Here is a 17,752-nt window from a genome sequence, read left to right on the forward strand (position 1 = left end):
CTAGCCGTGCTCTCCTCTTGTCAGCTAACAGCAGCTCACGTTTCTATTTTTTCCAGTATCTGATTCTTTTCGGGTCAGTGTCAAAATGTCTTGCAGCTTTTGCTCCTTAATTTTCCTCCACATATTGCAAAACTCTCTCTTTGAATTTGACGTCAAACTTCCGTCTGGTGGGTGCCATGTTCGCTCTCTACAGTGTTGTGGCATTGGTGTTGTGGAAAATCTGACACTTGCACAGGTCCTATATATTACTTCAAATATAGCTACCGCCATCTTGTAGCACTTGTACATTACTACAAACCACAGTCACATTATAACAGGCACCAAGAGGAGGGGGACGGACATTTCTTTTCATTTGATAATATTAAAAGTAAAGTTAGGCTTTGCTGCCGGTTTCCCAACTCATTTTAATAAAAGACGAGAGAAAAAGAGGAAGAGAGAGCTAGAGAGTGAATGAAGAGATGGAGCTGGTAAGAAAGCAGTGAATCAGATTAATAAAAAAATTGTTTCACAGCAGTTACTTTCTAGAGCACAAATAAACACACCACACCCCGCACACCACCGTACAACCCTGGAGCGTTTTTTTCCCTCCCCGGCCAGTATTTGGAGCTGGCCTTTATTTGTTCATGTTGACCGCACCCCGGCCATTATTGGGCCGGGGTCCCGGCTTTTAATGGAATACTGGCCACTATTAAAGAAAATATGGTATGATACGATTTGGTTATAGGAGTGGCAAAAATTGGATTTAAGAGGTGGTAATGAAGAATTCCAGTGAGTTAACACACACTTATTCATCTTCAATACAGGAGAAGCTGCTGAAAGGAGATGGCAAGGTAAGATAGAACATTTTCACATTGGTCACCTATTTGTCTTTAATAATTTTAGAGTATTTAACATGACAATATTATTAATAATGTTCTGTTTTCATGCATCCAGCACTTTAAAAGTAATTAATATCTAAACTTTTACAAGCAAAAAACAGTGTTTCAAATGCATTCAATGTACATTTTTTAAATTGCTGAATTTTAATATTCAATTGAAAAAAGTCTCATATTGGACACATTGTTAGTTGTTGCTGATTTAGTAATGTGATGTTTTCCTAACAGACAAATGAAGTTTTACAGTCATCAATCATACTGCTGTTAGTTTCAACAAATAAAATTAAAACATGTATTCTGACAAATAGATTTATTTGCAACTAAATACTGACAAGACATATCTGACCAACATTTTTTGAATAGCAGCAGTTAATAAACTTCTAATATGGATTCACTGTGTGATAGATGCATCATGGTTGTGACAATTCTTTATTTATTTCACAGAGTTCTTCAAAAGGTGGGATGAGGGTAAGAACATTTTTTTTTTCTTGAACTGTTGTAACTGCAGTAAACTAGAAGTTTCACTGTCTGACAGATGTATTGTGGTTGTGACAATTCTTTTATCATTTAATACTGATCTCAACAATTTCTGAGGTCCATAAAACATCCACCCAGGACCTGGAAACTCTCAATCTATCTAATGCAAATATGACAATAATTAGTTTATTTTTTAGTGTCAAATCACAAAAAAAGAAATAAGACAATTACAGAAAGAGAAAATAATAACAACATACATTATATTAAATATACATGATACTATTCAGTTATAGGAGTTGTAGAAATTGGATTTAAGAGGTGAAGCGTCGACCATGAACCACAACGTCCCTGGTTCATGTTTGATTAGGAACCTTTATTGATTGTTGTTCTCAACTCTCTCTCCCCCCGTCCCTCATTTTCTGTCATCTCTCCACTGATACTAATCAATAATCAATAAAAGTATTGAATGCCCAAAAAAATATTACTTATATAAAATCTGAATGGTTTAATCTTTGGAATAATGAGATAACCTGCATCCTGTGTAGGAAGCAGTTTTTAGACTGACCCAAATGAAACCGTAAACCAGTGAAATGAGTCGGTGTTACGTGTTCCAATCTGTTGGTTATCAGAAGAAGTGTAGCAGCTGCATTTTGGACTTGTTGGATCTTTTTAATAGTACAGAATACAAGACCTGAATGACCATGAATGAGAATTTCTGCATCTGACTGTGTTAGAAATGGGTGAACTTGGACGATGTGACAGAGGTGGAAGAAAACTACTTTAGTGATGTTGCTGATGTGTCCCTCAAATCTAAGATAAATGAAATTACAGGACTTATTTATCTCTTCTTGCACTGTAACAGATTATTATTTTCTATTTATAAAGCAGAGCAGGGGATTGACAGACTTTTTTTTTTTTACACATACACAGCAGTTCCACAGTCAAATTATAAGTCAGTAACAAATATAGCAAGATAGATCATGTAACTAATAATACCAATAAATAAATAAAATTTGACAAAACATAAAAAAAATTTCCAGAAAAGTAGCCATTTTTTGTGCTTTTTGTAAAATTGATAGAGCAAAATGAGTGATTAACATGCAGACACATGACACAGGACAAGACAAGAGGGACAGACAACAAAACACCAACAAAAAACTGGATTAAAACTTTTAGATTTTCTTATTGTAATACACACGCATGTGTGTGTTTTTTATGCTTTTTCAATTTTGTAGTTCACTAAGGGATGCATAAAAGTTTTCCACATCAGTTGAAAAAAAAGTCTCAAATTGGACACATTGTTAGTTGTTGATTTAGTAATGTGATGGTTTCATAACAGACAAATGAAGTTTTACAGTCATCAATCATATTGCTGTTAGTTTTAACAGATGAAATTAAAACATGTATTCTGACAAATAGATTTATTTGCAAGTAAATACTGACAAAGACATATCTGACCAACATTTTCTGAATAGCAGCAGTTAAAAAACTTCTAATATGGATTCACTGTGTGATCACTGTGTGATCATGGTTGTGACAATTCTTTATTTGTTTCACAGAGTATCTTGAATGGAGGAGAGAGGGTAAGAACAACTATTTTTTTTCTTGAACTGTTATAACTGCAGTAAACTAGAAGTTTCACTGTCTGACAGATGTATTGTGGTTGTGACAATTCTTTTATCATTTAATACTGATCTCAACAATTTCTGAGGTCATACATACAAGAGTGATACAACATCAACGTATGACTCATTACATTTTCTTTGGCTGATTCTTCCTCACCTCTGAGAATATTGTCAGAGTATTAGGAAAACCCGTCTCTCATGACTCTACACATATTGTCGACTGTTTTCATGCATCCAGCACTTAAACTTAATTAATATCTAATCTTTTACATGCAAAAACCAGTGTTTCAAATGCATTCAATGTACTTTTCTTTAAGTTGCTGAATTTTAAAAATCAATTAAATAAAAAAATCTCAAATTGGACACATTGTTAGTTGTTGATTTAGTAATGTGATGTTTTCCTAACAGACAAATGAAGTTTTACAGTCATCAATCATACTGCTGTTAGTTTTAACAAATAAAATTAAAACATGTATTCTGACAAATAGATTTATTTGCAACTAAATACTGACAAGACATGTCTGACCAACATTTTTTGAATAGCAGCAGTTAATAAACTTCTAATATGGATTCACTGTGTGATAGATGCATCATGGTTGTGACAATTCTTTATTCATTTCACAGAGTTGAAAGAAAGGTTGGATGAGGGTAAGAACAACTATTTTTTTCTTGAACTGTTATAACTGCAGTAAACTAGAAGTTTGACTGTCTGACAGATGTATTGTGGTTGTGACAATTCTTTTATCATTTAATACTGATCTCAACAATATCTGAGGTCCATAAAACATCCACCCATGACCTGGAAACTCTCAATCTATCTAATGCAAATATGACAATAATTAGTTTATTTTTTAGTGTCAAATCACAAAAAAAGAAATAAGACAATTACAGAAAGAGAAAATAATAACAACATACATTATATTAAACATACATGATACTATTCAGTTATAGGAGTGGCAAAAATTGGATTTAAGAGGTGAAGCGTCCACCATGAACCACAACGTCCCTGATTCATGTTTGATTAGGGACCTTTGTTGATTGTTGTTCTCAACTCTCTCTCCCCCTGTCCCTCATTTTCTGTCATCTCTCCACTGATACTAATCAATAATCGATAAAAGTATTGAACGCCCCAAAAAATATTACTTAAATAAAATCTGAATGGTTTAATCTTTGGAATAATGAGATAACCTGCATCCTGTGTAGGAAGCAGTTTTTAGACTGACCCAAATGAAACCGTAAACCAGTGAAATGAGTCGGTGTTACGTGTCCAAATCTGTTGGTTATCAGAAGAAGTGTAGCAGCTGCATTTTGGACTTGTTGGATCTTTTTAATAGTACAGAATACAAGACCTGAATGACCATGAATGAGAATTTCAGCATCTGACTGTGTTAGAAATGGGTGAACTTGGACGATGTGTCAGAGGTGGAAGAAAACTACTTTAGTGATGTTGCTGATGTGTCCCTCAAATCTAAGATAAATGAAATTACAGGACTTATTTACTCTTCTTGCACTGTAACAGATTATTATTTTCTATTTATAAAGCAGAGCAGGGGAATGACAGACTTTTTTTTTTTACACATACACAGCAGTTCCACAGTCAAATTATAAGTCAGTAACAATATAACAAGATAGATCATGTAACTAATAATACCAATAAATAAATAAAATTTGACAAAACATAAAAAATTTTTCCAGAAAAGTAGCCATTTTTTGTGCTTTTTGTAAAATTGATAGAGCAAAATGAGCGATTAACATGAAGACACATGACACAGGACAAGACAAGAGGGACAGACAACAAAACAACAACAAAAAACTGGATTAAAACTTTTAGATTTTCTTATTGTAATACACACGCATGTGTGTGTTTTTTATGCTTTTTCAATTTTGTAGATCACTAAGGGATGCATAAAAGTTTTCCACATCAATTGAAAAAAAAGTCTCAAATTGGACACATTGTTAGTTGTTGATTTAGTAATGTGATGGTTTCATAACAGACAAATGAAGTTTTACAGTCATCAATCATATTGCTGTTAGTTTTAACAGATGAAATTAAAACATGTATTCTGACAAATAGATTTATTTGCAAGTAAATACTGACAAAGACATATCTGACCAACATTTTCTGAATAGCAGCAGTTAAAAAAACTTCTAATATGGATTCACTGTGTGATCACTGTGTGATCATGGTTGTGACAATTCTTTATTTGTTTCACAGAGTATCTTGAATGGAGGAGAGAGGGTAAGAACAACTATTTTTTTTCTTGAACTGTTATAACTGCAGTAAACTAGAAGTTTCACTGTCTGACAGATGTATTGTGGTTGTGACAATTCTTTTATCATTTAATACTGATCTCAACAATTTCTGAGGTCATACATACAAGAGTGATACAACATCAACGTATGACTCATTACATTTTCTTTGGCTGATTCTTCCTCACCTCTGAGAATATTGTCAGAGTATTAGGAAAACCCGTCTCTCATGACTCTACACATATTGTCGACTGTTTTCATGCATCCAGCACTTAAACTTAATTAATATCTAATCTTTTACATGCAAAAACCAGTGTTTCAAATGCATTCAATGTACTTTTCTTTAAGTTGCTGAATTTTAAAAATCAATTAAATAAAAAAATCTCAAATTGGACACATTGTTAGTTGTTGATTTAGTAATGTGATGTTTTCCTAACAGACAAATGAAGTTTTACAGTCATCAATCATACTGCTGTTAGTTTTAACAAATAAAATTAAAACATGTATTCTGACAAATAGATTTATTTGCAACTAAATACTGACAAGACATGTCTGACCAACATTTTTTGAATAGCAGCAGTTAATAAACTTCTAATATGGATTCACTGTGTGATAGATGCATCATGGTTGTGACAATTCTTTATTCATTTCACAGAGTTGAAAGAAAGGTTGGATGAGGGTAAGAACAACTATTTTTTTCTTGAACTGTTATAACTGCAGTAAACTAGAAGTTTGACTGTCTGACAGATGTATTGTGGTTGTGACAATTCTTTTATCATTTAATACTGATCTCAACAATATCTGAGGTCCATAAAACATCCACCCATGACCTGGAAACTCTCAATCTATCTAATGCAAATATGACAATATTTAGTTCATTTTTTAGTGTCAAATCACAAAAAAAGAAATAAGACAATTACAGAAAGAGAAAATAATAACAACATACATTATATTAAACATACATGATACTATTCAGTTATAGGAGTGGCAAAAATTGGATTTAAGAGGTGAAGCGTCCACCATGAACCACAACGTCCCTGATTCATGTTTGATTAGGGACCTTTGTTGATTGTTGTTCTCAACTCTCTCTCCCCCTGTCCCTCATTTTCTGTCATCTCTCCACTGATACTAATCAATAATCGATAAAAGTATTGAACGCCCCAAAAAATATTACTTAAATAAAATCTGAATGGTTTAATCTTTGGAATAATGAGATAACCTGCATTCTGTGTAGGAAGCAGTTTTTAGACTGACCCAAATGAAACCGTAAACCAGTGAAATGAGTCGGTGTTACGTGTCCAAATCTGTTGGTTATCAGAAGAAGTGTAGCAGCTGCATTTTGGACTTGTTGGATCTTTTTAATAGTACAGAATACAAGACCTGAATGACCATGAATGAGAATTTCAGCATCTGACTGTGTTAGAAATGGGTGAACTTGGACGATGTGTCAGAGGTGGAAGAAAACTACTTTAGTGATGTTGCTGATGTGTCCCTCAAATCTAAGATAAATGAAATTACAGGACTTATTTACTCTTCTTGCACTGTAACAGATTATTATTTTCTATTTATAAAGCAGAGCAGGGGAATGACAGACTTTTTTTTTTTTTACACATACATAGCAGTTCCACAGTCAAATTATAAGTCAGTAACAATATAACAAGATAGATCATGTAACTAATAATACCAATAAATAAATAAAATTTGACAAAACATAAAAAAAATTTCCAGAAAAGTAGCCATTTTTTGTGCTTTTTGTAAAATTGATAGAGCAAAATGAGCGATTAACATGAAGACACATGACACAGGACAAGACAAGAGGGACAGACAACAAAACAACAACAAAAAACTGGATTAAAACTTTTAGATTTTCTTATTGTAATACACACGCATGTGTGTGTTTTTTATGCTTTTTCAATTTTGTAGATCACTAAGGGATGCATAAAAGTTTTCCACATCAATTGAAAAAAAAGTCTCAAATTGGACACATTGTTAGTTGTTGATTTAGTAATGTGATGGTTTCATAACAGACAAATGAAGTTTTACAGTCATCAATCATATTGCTGTTAGTTTTAACAGATGAAATTAAAACATGTATTCTGACAAATAGATTTATTTGCAAGTAAATACTGACAAAGACATATCTGACCAACATTTTCTGAATAGCAGCAGTTAAAAAACTTCTAATATGGACTCACTGTGTGATAGATGCATCATGGTTGTGACAATTCTTTATTTATTTCACAGAGTTGAAAGAAAGGTTTGATATGGGTAAGAACAACTTTTTTTTCCCTTGAACTGTTATAACTGCAGTAAACTAGAAGTTTGACTGTCTGACAGATGTATTGTGGTTGTGACAATTCTTTTATCATTTAATGCTGATTCAATACTAATCAATAATCAATAAAAACATAGAATGCCCATAAAATAATGAGATAACCTGCATCCTGTGTAGGTAGCAGTTTGTAGTTTGACTTGAATGAAACCGTAAACCAGTGAATCAGAAGAATTGTAGCAGCTGCATTTTGGACTTGTTGGATCTTTCTAATAGTACAGAATACAAGACCTGAATGACCATGAATGAGAATTTCTGCATCTGACTGTGTTATAAATGGGTGAACTGAAGAAAGCTACTTTAGTGATTTTGCTATAACATGTATTCTGAAAAATAGATTTATTATCTACTTAATACTGACAAGACATATCTGACAAACATTTGTTTGAATAGCAGCAGTTAAAAAACGTCTAATATGCATTCACTGTGTGATAGATGCATCATGGTTGTGACAATTCTTTATTCATTTCACAGTGTTCCTACGAAGGTTGACTAAAGGTAAGAACAACTTTATTTTTTTCTTGAACCTGTTGCATCTGGTAGGAGTGCATTTGGTTATTTGTAATAATCTTCATTTCTTAATCCATAATTATGAATTAAGAAATGAAGATTATTATTAATATTAATTAAATAATTTCTTGATCCCATAATCCATAATTATCATATATAATTATGGATTAATTAAATCATAATTATTATAGATCATTATGAATTAAGAAATCAAGATATTATTAGTGTTAATTCATAATACAGGGCACCAATTGTTAAAGAGCATCACAGGTGGACACAACTGTCAGATCTGTGAGGAGCATGGTTGGTTATTAGAAATAATTAATATCAGAGATAATTGACAATTATAAAAATTTATAAAATTATTAATGTGAATTAATAGTTACGGGGCACAACCTGGAAACCAGGACCAATAACCAAACAAGGTAGTCTCATAAAGAGTTCACCTAACATTAGAATGTTAACATCTGAATAGGGCTGTGCAATATGACGATAAATATTGTTTCATATTTTGCTCTATCGTTTATATTGCTATGACGCAAATTACACTTTTTACGTCACTTATGGTCGCACCACTCTCCTCTGCTCTCTATAGCCCCTTAGCCTGTATTCAGACCATCAGGTGATGCAGAGTACAGCCGCAGGATTGAGCGGAGGTGTGTGGGGTTGTGGGGATGTTTGTGCTTTAGAAGGTAACCGCTGTGAAACAATCAGAAAGTAACGTTTTATTGATCTGATTCACCGACTTTCTCACTACCAGCGTTCCCTCTCTTCATTCACTCTCTAGCTCACTCGACCACAGCTGCTCTCTCTCTCTCTCTCTCTCTCTCTCTCTGTCTTTTTATTTATTGGATTAAAATGTGCTATTTATAGGTATCGTTATCAGAATATAAAATTACCTATATTGGGATATGAGATTTTGGTCATATCGCCCAGCCCTACATCTGTGGGGCTGTGTCCCACGTTATCTGACCCTCGGATGTGTAAGATGATGTGAGTGTCTGAGTGGGTTAGTCACGAGAGGGAAGAAAGAGGAGGGAAAGCGACTGTGAGGGGGAAAGAAGCGGTTCCTTTGTCCACAGAAAGCACGTGTATGGACGACAGTCTGTAACACACATTATCTGTTTTCCGATTGACAAAGCAACTTACTTTCTCACTCACGGTGGCACAAACACAGCAGTACACCCAAACAGGATAAACACAAAACAGTCTAGTGTGGTGAACAGAACTAAACAGGCAGCAAACTTCAAATATTCCTCGGAGTATACAGCACAAAAGGGACGCGGTGGCCCGTCAATTCATACAACAGAAATAGCAATAAAGCTTAAGAAGCTAAAAAGAACAACAGCACTGAAGCTGAGAATAACACACGATCTAACACTGTCTCTACCCAGACTTAAACCTCTTACTTGGTCGCTTTAGAAAGCGAGCTGGGTGTGTGTTAAGTCTGTCTTTGGGTCTGGCTCGGTTCCTCAGCTTGGATGCTGACAGTCCCATCCTCACGCTATCAGCAGGTTTCACGGCAAACTGATCCGCGGTGGCGTGGCGGAAAAAAAAAAGCGGAGTCGACTTGGCTGAAGAGTGGGGCAGAGAAGTTATCCATGTCTTCCTGAAGGAATCCTTTTCTTCCTTCTGCAGGCAGTGAGAGCGCTGGTTGCAGCAATACCCACTAAGGACCTGGAAACTCTCAATCTATTTAAGGGAAATATGCAAATAATCTGTTAGTTTTTCAAAGAGTAAAATCACAAAGCTTAAAAAGAAAGATAATTACAGGAAGAGAAAAGAACAACAACATACATTATATTAAAAATACATGATACTATTCAGTTATAGGAGTGGCAAAAATTGGATTTAAGAGGTGAAGTGTCGACCATGAACCACAACGTTGATTAGGGAACTTTATTGATTGTTGTTCTCCATCTCTCTCTAAATGTAAATGAAATTACAGGACTTCTTTATCTCTTCTGCTCAGTGGCAACATCAGATGACAACTTCCTAATCAGAGCTGAAAATGTAAAGTCACTAAACTAAAAAGTATGACTCATTACATTTTCTTTGGCTGATTCTTCCTCACCTCTGACAACATTGTCAGACTATAAGGAAAACCCATCTCTCATGACTCTACACATATTGTCCACTCTGTTAATACTATTAATATTGTTATATTTGTTAATGAGAAGCTGTGTTTGTAAAGGCCACCTTCAACAGCTGTAATTAATTCAGGTATTTAATCTCTACAACTTTCTCAACTAAACAAAACCACCAGATAAAAGAGCAGTTATGAATGTTACAAATGTATTATTAAAACCCATGTTGCACAAGTTTGACATTCACAAAAGAAAATGTACCTTATAAAACCTAATTATGAAACAAAACATGATTAATGAAGAATTGCAGTGAGTTAACACACACTTATTCATCTTCAATACAGGAGAAGCTCCTAAGTGGATACTGCAAGGTAAGATAGAAGATTTTCACATTGGTCACCTATTTGTCTTTAATAATTTTGGAGTATTTAACATGACAATATTTTAAATAATGTACTGTTGTCATGCATCAAGCACTTAAAAGTAATTCATATTTAAAATTGTACAAGCAAAAAACAGTGTTTCAAATGCATTCAATGTACATTTTTTCAATTGCTGAATTTTAAAAATCAATTAAATAAAAAAGTCTCAAATTGGACACATTGTTAGTTGTTGTTGATTTAGTAATGTGATGTTTTCCTAACAGACAAATGAAGTTTTACAGTCATCAATCATAGTTAGTTAGTTTTAACAGATAAGATTAAAACATGTATTTTGACAAATAGATTTATTTGCAACTAAATACTGACACAGACATATCTGACCAACATTTGTTTGAATAGCAGCAGTTAAAAAACTTCTAATATGGATTCACTGTGTGATAGATGCATCATGGTTGTGACAATTCTTTATTCATTTCAGAGTTCCTAAAAAGGAGGGATAAGGGTAAAAACAACAATTTTTTTTCTTGAACCGTTATAACTGCAGTAAACTAGAAGTTTGACTGTCTGACAGATGTATTGTGGTTGTGACAGTTCTTTTATCATTCAATAGTGATCTCAACAATCTCTGAGGTCAATAAAACATCCACCCATGACCTGGAAACTGCTGAGTCCCCAGATACCAACAATGAAACTGGTGAGTGAAACATGATTATACTGACCCAGTAAGACCCAGATTATGAAACAACTGGAACTTTTCTTCAACCATTTTGTGTGGGGGGGATTTTTTTCAGTTTTTCTTTTTGGTTTGTAAAAACTTTATAAAATTTGTTACCACTTTAACTGTTTTATCAGAAGCATGTGACAGATGCATTGTGACTGTGACAGTTCTTTTAACTTTTTAACATTTTAACAGAGAGGCCAGCAAGTCTTGTAGCTGTGCAAGAAACATCCCCCCAGGACACAACATCTACTGTGCCTCCAGAAACCAGTAAAGAAACTGGTAAGTGAAATGTTTTAATATCCAGTAAGTTTGATGGCCAAAGTCATAACAGTTGGATTTCACCCGTTGAAAGCACCAATTATATTCCCCACAGTAACTGCATTTACATTCTTTCTGTACTTAAGCACCATTTTGAGGTACTTAAACTTCACTCGAGTGTTTCCATTTTATGCTACTTTATATTTCATCTCCATTTCAGAGGGAAGTATATACTTTTTACTCCACTACATTTATCTGACAGCTACAGTTACTGGGTACCTTGTAGATTCCACTTTTACATACAAATCATGTGATCAGTCAGATCAGGCTATTTTCCTGCCTCAATCTATTTAATGGAAATATGTCAATAATCTGTTATTATTTTAAGAGTAAAATCACAAAGAGTATAAAGAAAGACAATTACAGAAAGAGAAATAATAACAACATACATTATATTAAACATACATGATACTATTCAGTTATAGGAGTGGCAAAAATTGGATTTAAGAGGTGAAGCATCGACCATGAACCACAACGTCCCTGATTCATGTTTGATTAGGAACCTTTATTGATTGTTGTTCTCCATCTCTCTCTCCCCCCGTCCCTCATTTTCTGTCATCTCTTCACTGATACTAATCAATAATCAATGAAAGCATAGAACGCCCAAAAAATTATAACTTAAATAAAATGTGAATGGTGTAATCTTTGGAATAATGAGATAACCTGCATCCTGTGATGTGAGTGTACGTGGGGGAATGTGAGGTCTGAGAAGTTTTGACAGGTCAGGAGGTAATAGGTAGCAGTTTGTAGTTTGACTTGAATGAAACCGTAAACCAGTGAATCAGAAGAATTGTAGCAGCTGCATTTTGGACTTGTTGGATCTTTTTAATAGTACAGAATACAAGACCTGAATGACCATGAATGAGAATTTCTGCATCTGACTTTGATAGAAATGGGTGAACTTGGACGATGTGTCAGAGGTGGAAGAAAACTACTTTAGTGATGTTGCTGATGTGTCCCTCAAATCTAAGATAAATTAAATTACAGGACTTCTTTATCTTCTTGCACTGTGACAGATTATTATTTTCTATAAAGCAGAGCAGGGGAATGACAGACACATTTTTTACACATACATAGCAGTTCCACAGTCAAATTATAAGTCAGTAACAATATAACAAGATAGATCATGTAACTAATTATACCAATAAATAAATAAAATTTGACAAAACATAAAACAAAAATTCTAGAAAAGTAGCAGTTTTTTGTGCTTTTTAAAAAATTTATAGTGCAAAATGACTGATGAACATGAAGACACAGGACAAGACAAGAGGGACAGACAACAAAACAACAACAAAAAACTTGATTAAAACTTAGATTTTCTTATTGTAATACACACGCATATGTGTGTGTTTTTTTTTTTACTTTTTCAATTTCATAGATCACTAAGGGATGCATAAAAGTTTCCCACATCAATTGAAACAAAGTCTCAGATTGGACACATTGTTAGTTGTTGTTGATTTAGTAATGTGATGTTTTCCTAACAAACAAATGAAGTTTTACAGTCATCAATCATACTGCTGTTAGTTTTAACAAATAAAATTAAAACATGTATTCTGACAAATAGATTTATTTGCAACTAAATACTGACAAAGACATATCTGACCAACATTTTTTAATAGCAGCAGTTAAAAAACTTCTAATATGGATTCACTGTGTGATAGATGCATCATGGTTGTGACAATTCTTTATTTATTTCACAGAGATGTCAGTGTTGCTTCCACCTGTTGAAAACCCATCCACCCAGGACCTGATATCTGTTGTGACCCAAGATCCAAGTAATGAAACTGGTGAGAGAAATATTATTGAATCCAGTCAGAATGATGCCAGAAGTTACAGCAGCAACAGCAGTAAACTAAAACTCTGTGTGACCTGCATGTATTAGATATATTGTAATTTTGATAGTTCTTTTATCATTTTACAGAGAAGTTAGCAATGATTCCTGATGACCTGGATACACGCTGCTGATGGATGAACAGACAGCAGATCCAGAAGATGAGGCCCAAAGCTGAAGTACTTTGGGTTTGTTTTTACTAAAAAAAACCTGCAGGATTATACCAAACAACAGATTTGTTGTCTGTCAGGACAGAAATTCAGAGTTTCATCACTGAATGTAACTGCTTTGGGCTGATCCTTCCCAACAGATGTGACTATGAACAGTGTTAAATGTTAACAGCTGTGAGCAGGACTGTGTGAAATACCTGCAGCCAGGTGGAGGTTTGTGGTTGTGCATCTATAAATTAATTTTGCGATGGTTACTGTATTTTAGTTACTGTTTTTTTTTCATCCAAATCTCATTATTTTGCATTTGGATCTGTTTCGTTGTCTCTTTCATGAGCTGTAATTTAGTCAATATGCACTTTTGCTTTTTATTACTTCATTTTTTTGTTGTATTGTATTTATTGGGACCATGTACAGTGTTAAACATAAATGTTAACATTTGATGTACTGCATCAGAGCTCATTTTCATCTGTAGTTCCTTACAAGTAAAACATATAACAGCAAAATAACGAACAATACAAAGCAAATAACACACAGGAGACGTTATACAAAATACAAAGCTACACACAATAACACATGTAACTTAGATTTAAGTCTATAAAAGAAAAGAAGAAACTTTAGTTATTTTATGATGCCTTTGAACTCATAATATCTATACCAACATGAGCAATTGGTGACTCAGTGTCACTGTAAAGATGTAATTTTTTTATTGTAAAAGCATTTTTTTTTGTAAGGGCTCTAAGTCGCTACTAGACTCTTCTTCTCTTCTGTAGTTCCTCTGTGGTGGAACAAGTTACCAAACTCTGTTCAATCTGCAGAGTCTTCTCAATCTTTAAGAAAAGACTGAAGACCCAGCTCTTTCACAAACACCTCTGCACTTGATGGACTGAAGGAAGAGAGAAAACAAAACAATTAAACAAAAACAAAACAAATCTGCTTCTATGCACTCTATGTATTGCTTCTGTGCACTGCCTGTTGGCATCTACGTCTTATTGGACTCAAACTTAGTTTCATTGTACTTAACTGGTGTTGTTCTCTCCTGACTAGATCCTTGTTTGTGTTGTATCAGCTCTCAGATGTATGTCACTTTGGATTAAAGCGTCTGCTAAATGAAATTTGTAAATTGTAAAAAATGGACTCAGCAGGATGTGTTGAGTCCCTGGAAGAGAACAATTTTATTCCTATAATGTAAAATGTCTCAGGTTTTTAGATGTTGTTACAAGCTGCTGCTGCTGCTGCTGCTGATGATGATGATGATGATGTCAGCACTTGTGTTTTGTTTATCCTTATAAAGTGTCTGTCTTTGCTTTCTATGGGCCTTACTGTTCTTAATCTGCCCACCAGAGGTCCCCACACAGTCACACACTTTGTGGATCTTGGTGTATTGTTTCTATGAACTGCTGCACTTTTCCCTTTGAAATCTGCTCTATGTGCACTTTTTAGTTTTAATTGCCTGCACTTGATTCCACTTCCCTGTTTTAGTCGTGATGATCACTGTGAATCATCATCATTATTATCTCCCTTATGGGGAGAGTTAAGTATGTGGATGGTTTTACAAAGCTAAATCCAAAACTACAAAGAATCCATAGTTACTATCATTTTGAATTTGGCTTCATGGCCTTCAACGGCCTTCACGTTTTCTACACATTTCATTACATGTGTAAAGGTTGCTCCTCTCCCTTTTAACCAGGCTCTGGTTGCCAACATCAGCAGTGATGGAGGTTTTGTTTGTAGATTTCAGTTAATCTGTTCATTTATCTGTCAGTTTACACAGTTTCAATTGAGTATTTTGTGCTTCATCACAATGTTATATTTTGAAGGGCTTCAATCATACTGTAATATTTGTGTTTTCTGTGTGTGTTTTCATCACAAATTTATTTTACTTGCAATAAACCATGTTTTGTTTGCAGTGTTGTTAGATCTTCTCTAAAATCTATTTTTTATTGCAAACCTGTTCTGTTTGATTGTATAATAAAGACACAAAAGTAACTTCATACTTGTGTTGCTTTTATATTCTGTGATACCTTTTATGATCTATCTAAAAAAACTTTGAATTGCCTTGTTGAAATATGCTGTACAAATAAACTTGCCTTGCTCTCACAGTATGACATCTTTATTTATGTTTTTTGATTACAAACAGGAGTGAGTGTACTTTAAGAATATGAGGATCAAGTTGAAATACTCTATTATAACATACAACATATAATTCTGACCCTAAAGACAGTAAAATGTTCTGTAGGCCTAAATTTTAATTTCATGTGGAGAAATAAAACCCACTACATTTTAAATCCCTAACTAGTTAAAAGTTGTGAAAAAGATGGTTTAAAAGCTTTAGATTTTGAGTTGCTTGTCAGAATAAACTGGATTAGGAAATATCTCTCTATGTGGTTTCACATAACAGCAACTCCACACATTCTGTATGAGTAAATAAATCATGATACACTACAAATGTTTCATTTGTGAGTAAGAAAGCAAAACCTTTTACCAACTATTCACTCACAAATAGTATATGTAATGTATAAATGTGTACAAAGTCTCGACAGCAAGGTTACATAAATGAATGGGAGCGGAAACAGTCCAAGATTGTGGGTCATGCACAGAACCGTTGGCACGTTAATAACACTGTACTATTTATCTGACATGTTGCCAGGCAACCAGCGGAAGTTCTTTTTTTTTTTTTTCTTCTGACGTCGTGTAGGTCAGGCACTTCCTCTGTCTTCGGTTGTCCTAGCTTCAGCTTTTCACTCTCGTCTTCGGCTGTCAGCGGCAAACTATCCTACTTTATCACTCTCTGAACACATTTTTAAATCTCTGTATACTTGAAATATTTTTTAATATCAACAGAAACAGCGTGAATTTACGTGTTTTACTTCTATTTAAGCCTAACTGATAAACAGGAAAATGTTCTCAGTTAGGTTTCACTTTCTGTTCTGCACCGCAGTGACCATCAGCGCCAGTAAGTTTTGGATAATTTAAACTGGAATGACTGTTATAATTTATTAACTGACATGTTTAGGAAACTATAATGTCATGGTATGTTTCTGTGCGTGTTTTGTGTTTTATTTTTCCGTTTCAGTTGTAATTTTGTGACCACACCCTCAGTGACAGCATGTATGAATATTTTGGTCATGGGTTTCATACAGGTTCTGTACTAAAAGCAAAATCTTATCAAATGGGGGTTCGTGGTCTAATTTGTGTCAGTTTAGGGGTTCCTGACGTGAAAAAGTGTGAGAACCACTGACATAGATTGTCTAGCTTCTGCCAACACATGCCCTCATTTACATGAACTGTGAAACCAGGAAATGTATATTTGAAGCCTTTTATAACTGAATAGTTGGCTTTAGGAATAGTGATGTGATGAGAGGTCATAAGACATTTGTAAAGAAGTTTTAGAGGGATATTTGTCCCCTAAAATTAGAAATAGACTCAGAATCAGTGGTTGAAATTAGTTGAAGTGCTTTGGTAATACTGATAAATAAATACATAAACAAATACTTTTATTTGCTAACAAACAACATTATAGTGTGTTAAATGTTAAATACTGCTGTAAATGCTAAACAGGAGGCTTTAAGTTAAGTTTTACTGCTTGTTATTTTGAGTATTTGTATTTTATTCTACTTTATGCTCCACTACATTTTAGAGGAAAATATTGTACTTTGTACTTTACTTTTTTACTTAGTTTTTACTTAAACTAGAGCAGGACACACTTGATTAAAGAAAAAATACATTTCAGTAATTAAAAAGAAAAATTTGCATTCACTTTTATTTATTTTATTTTGCAGAAAAAACACTCTACGGGAGAATAGGTGACGAAGCTGTTCTCACACCAGACTCTGTAGTGAATCCCATCACCAGTATAGAGTGGAAACATGGACCTGATCTTGCCATGGAGAGGTATGGAGGCGAGACTACCGCCTACCGACACTTCAAAGGTACCACTTTAATCTTTAGTGGCAAATAGCCACAATACCGATGTACTATCTTGTAGGTGTATACTCTTTGGTAAACGCAATTTTTAGTGGACAAACACAACTTCGATGCATGCATCTTCTGTGCATATACTCTTTGGTAGAGGGGGGATGACGCCATTGACAAGCAACAAAATGAAAAGGACCTTGATTAAAATTGCTGATTTCTCTGGGTTTGAAAATTGTTAGAAACATTTGGGGTAATGTT

The 17,752-nt window shown here is 34.1% G+C and overlaps 1 protein-coding gene across 1 annotated transcript in view; it reads left to right on the top strand.

The window, feature by feature from the left end:
* Window positions 1-17,752, top strand: part of LOC137177245 (uncharacterized) — a 118,048-nt gene that overhangs the window by 87,795 nt on the left and 12,501 nt on the right. Inside the window, exons 46-47 of the mRNA XM_067583418.1 lie at window positions 11,150-11,233; window positions 11,453-11,539. Of these exons, the coding sequence (XP_067439519.1) occupies window positions 11,150-11,233; window positions 11,453-11,539 (171 nt within the window). The remainder of the gene's footprint in view (window positions 1-11,149; window positions 11,234-11,452; window positions 11,540-17,752) is intronic.

Source organism: Thunnus thynnus, chromosome 24 (genome assembly GCF_963924715.1).
Source record: "Thunnus thynnus chromosome 24, fThuThy2.1, whole genome shotgun sequence".
In the NCBI taxonomy this organism is placed as follows: domain Eukaryota; kingdom Metazoa; phylum Chordata; class Actinopteri; order Scombriformes; family Scombridae; genus Thunnus; species Thunnus thynnus.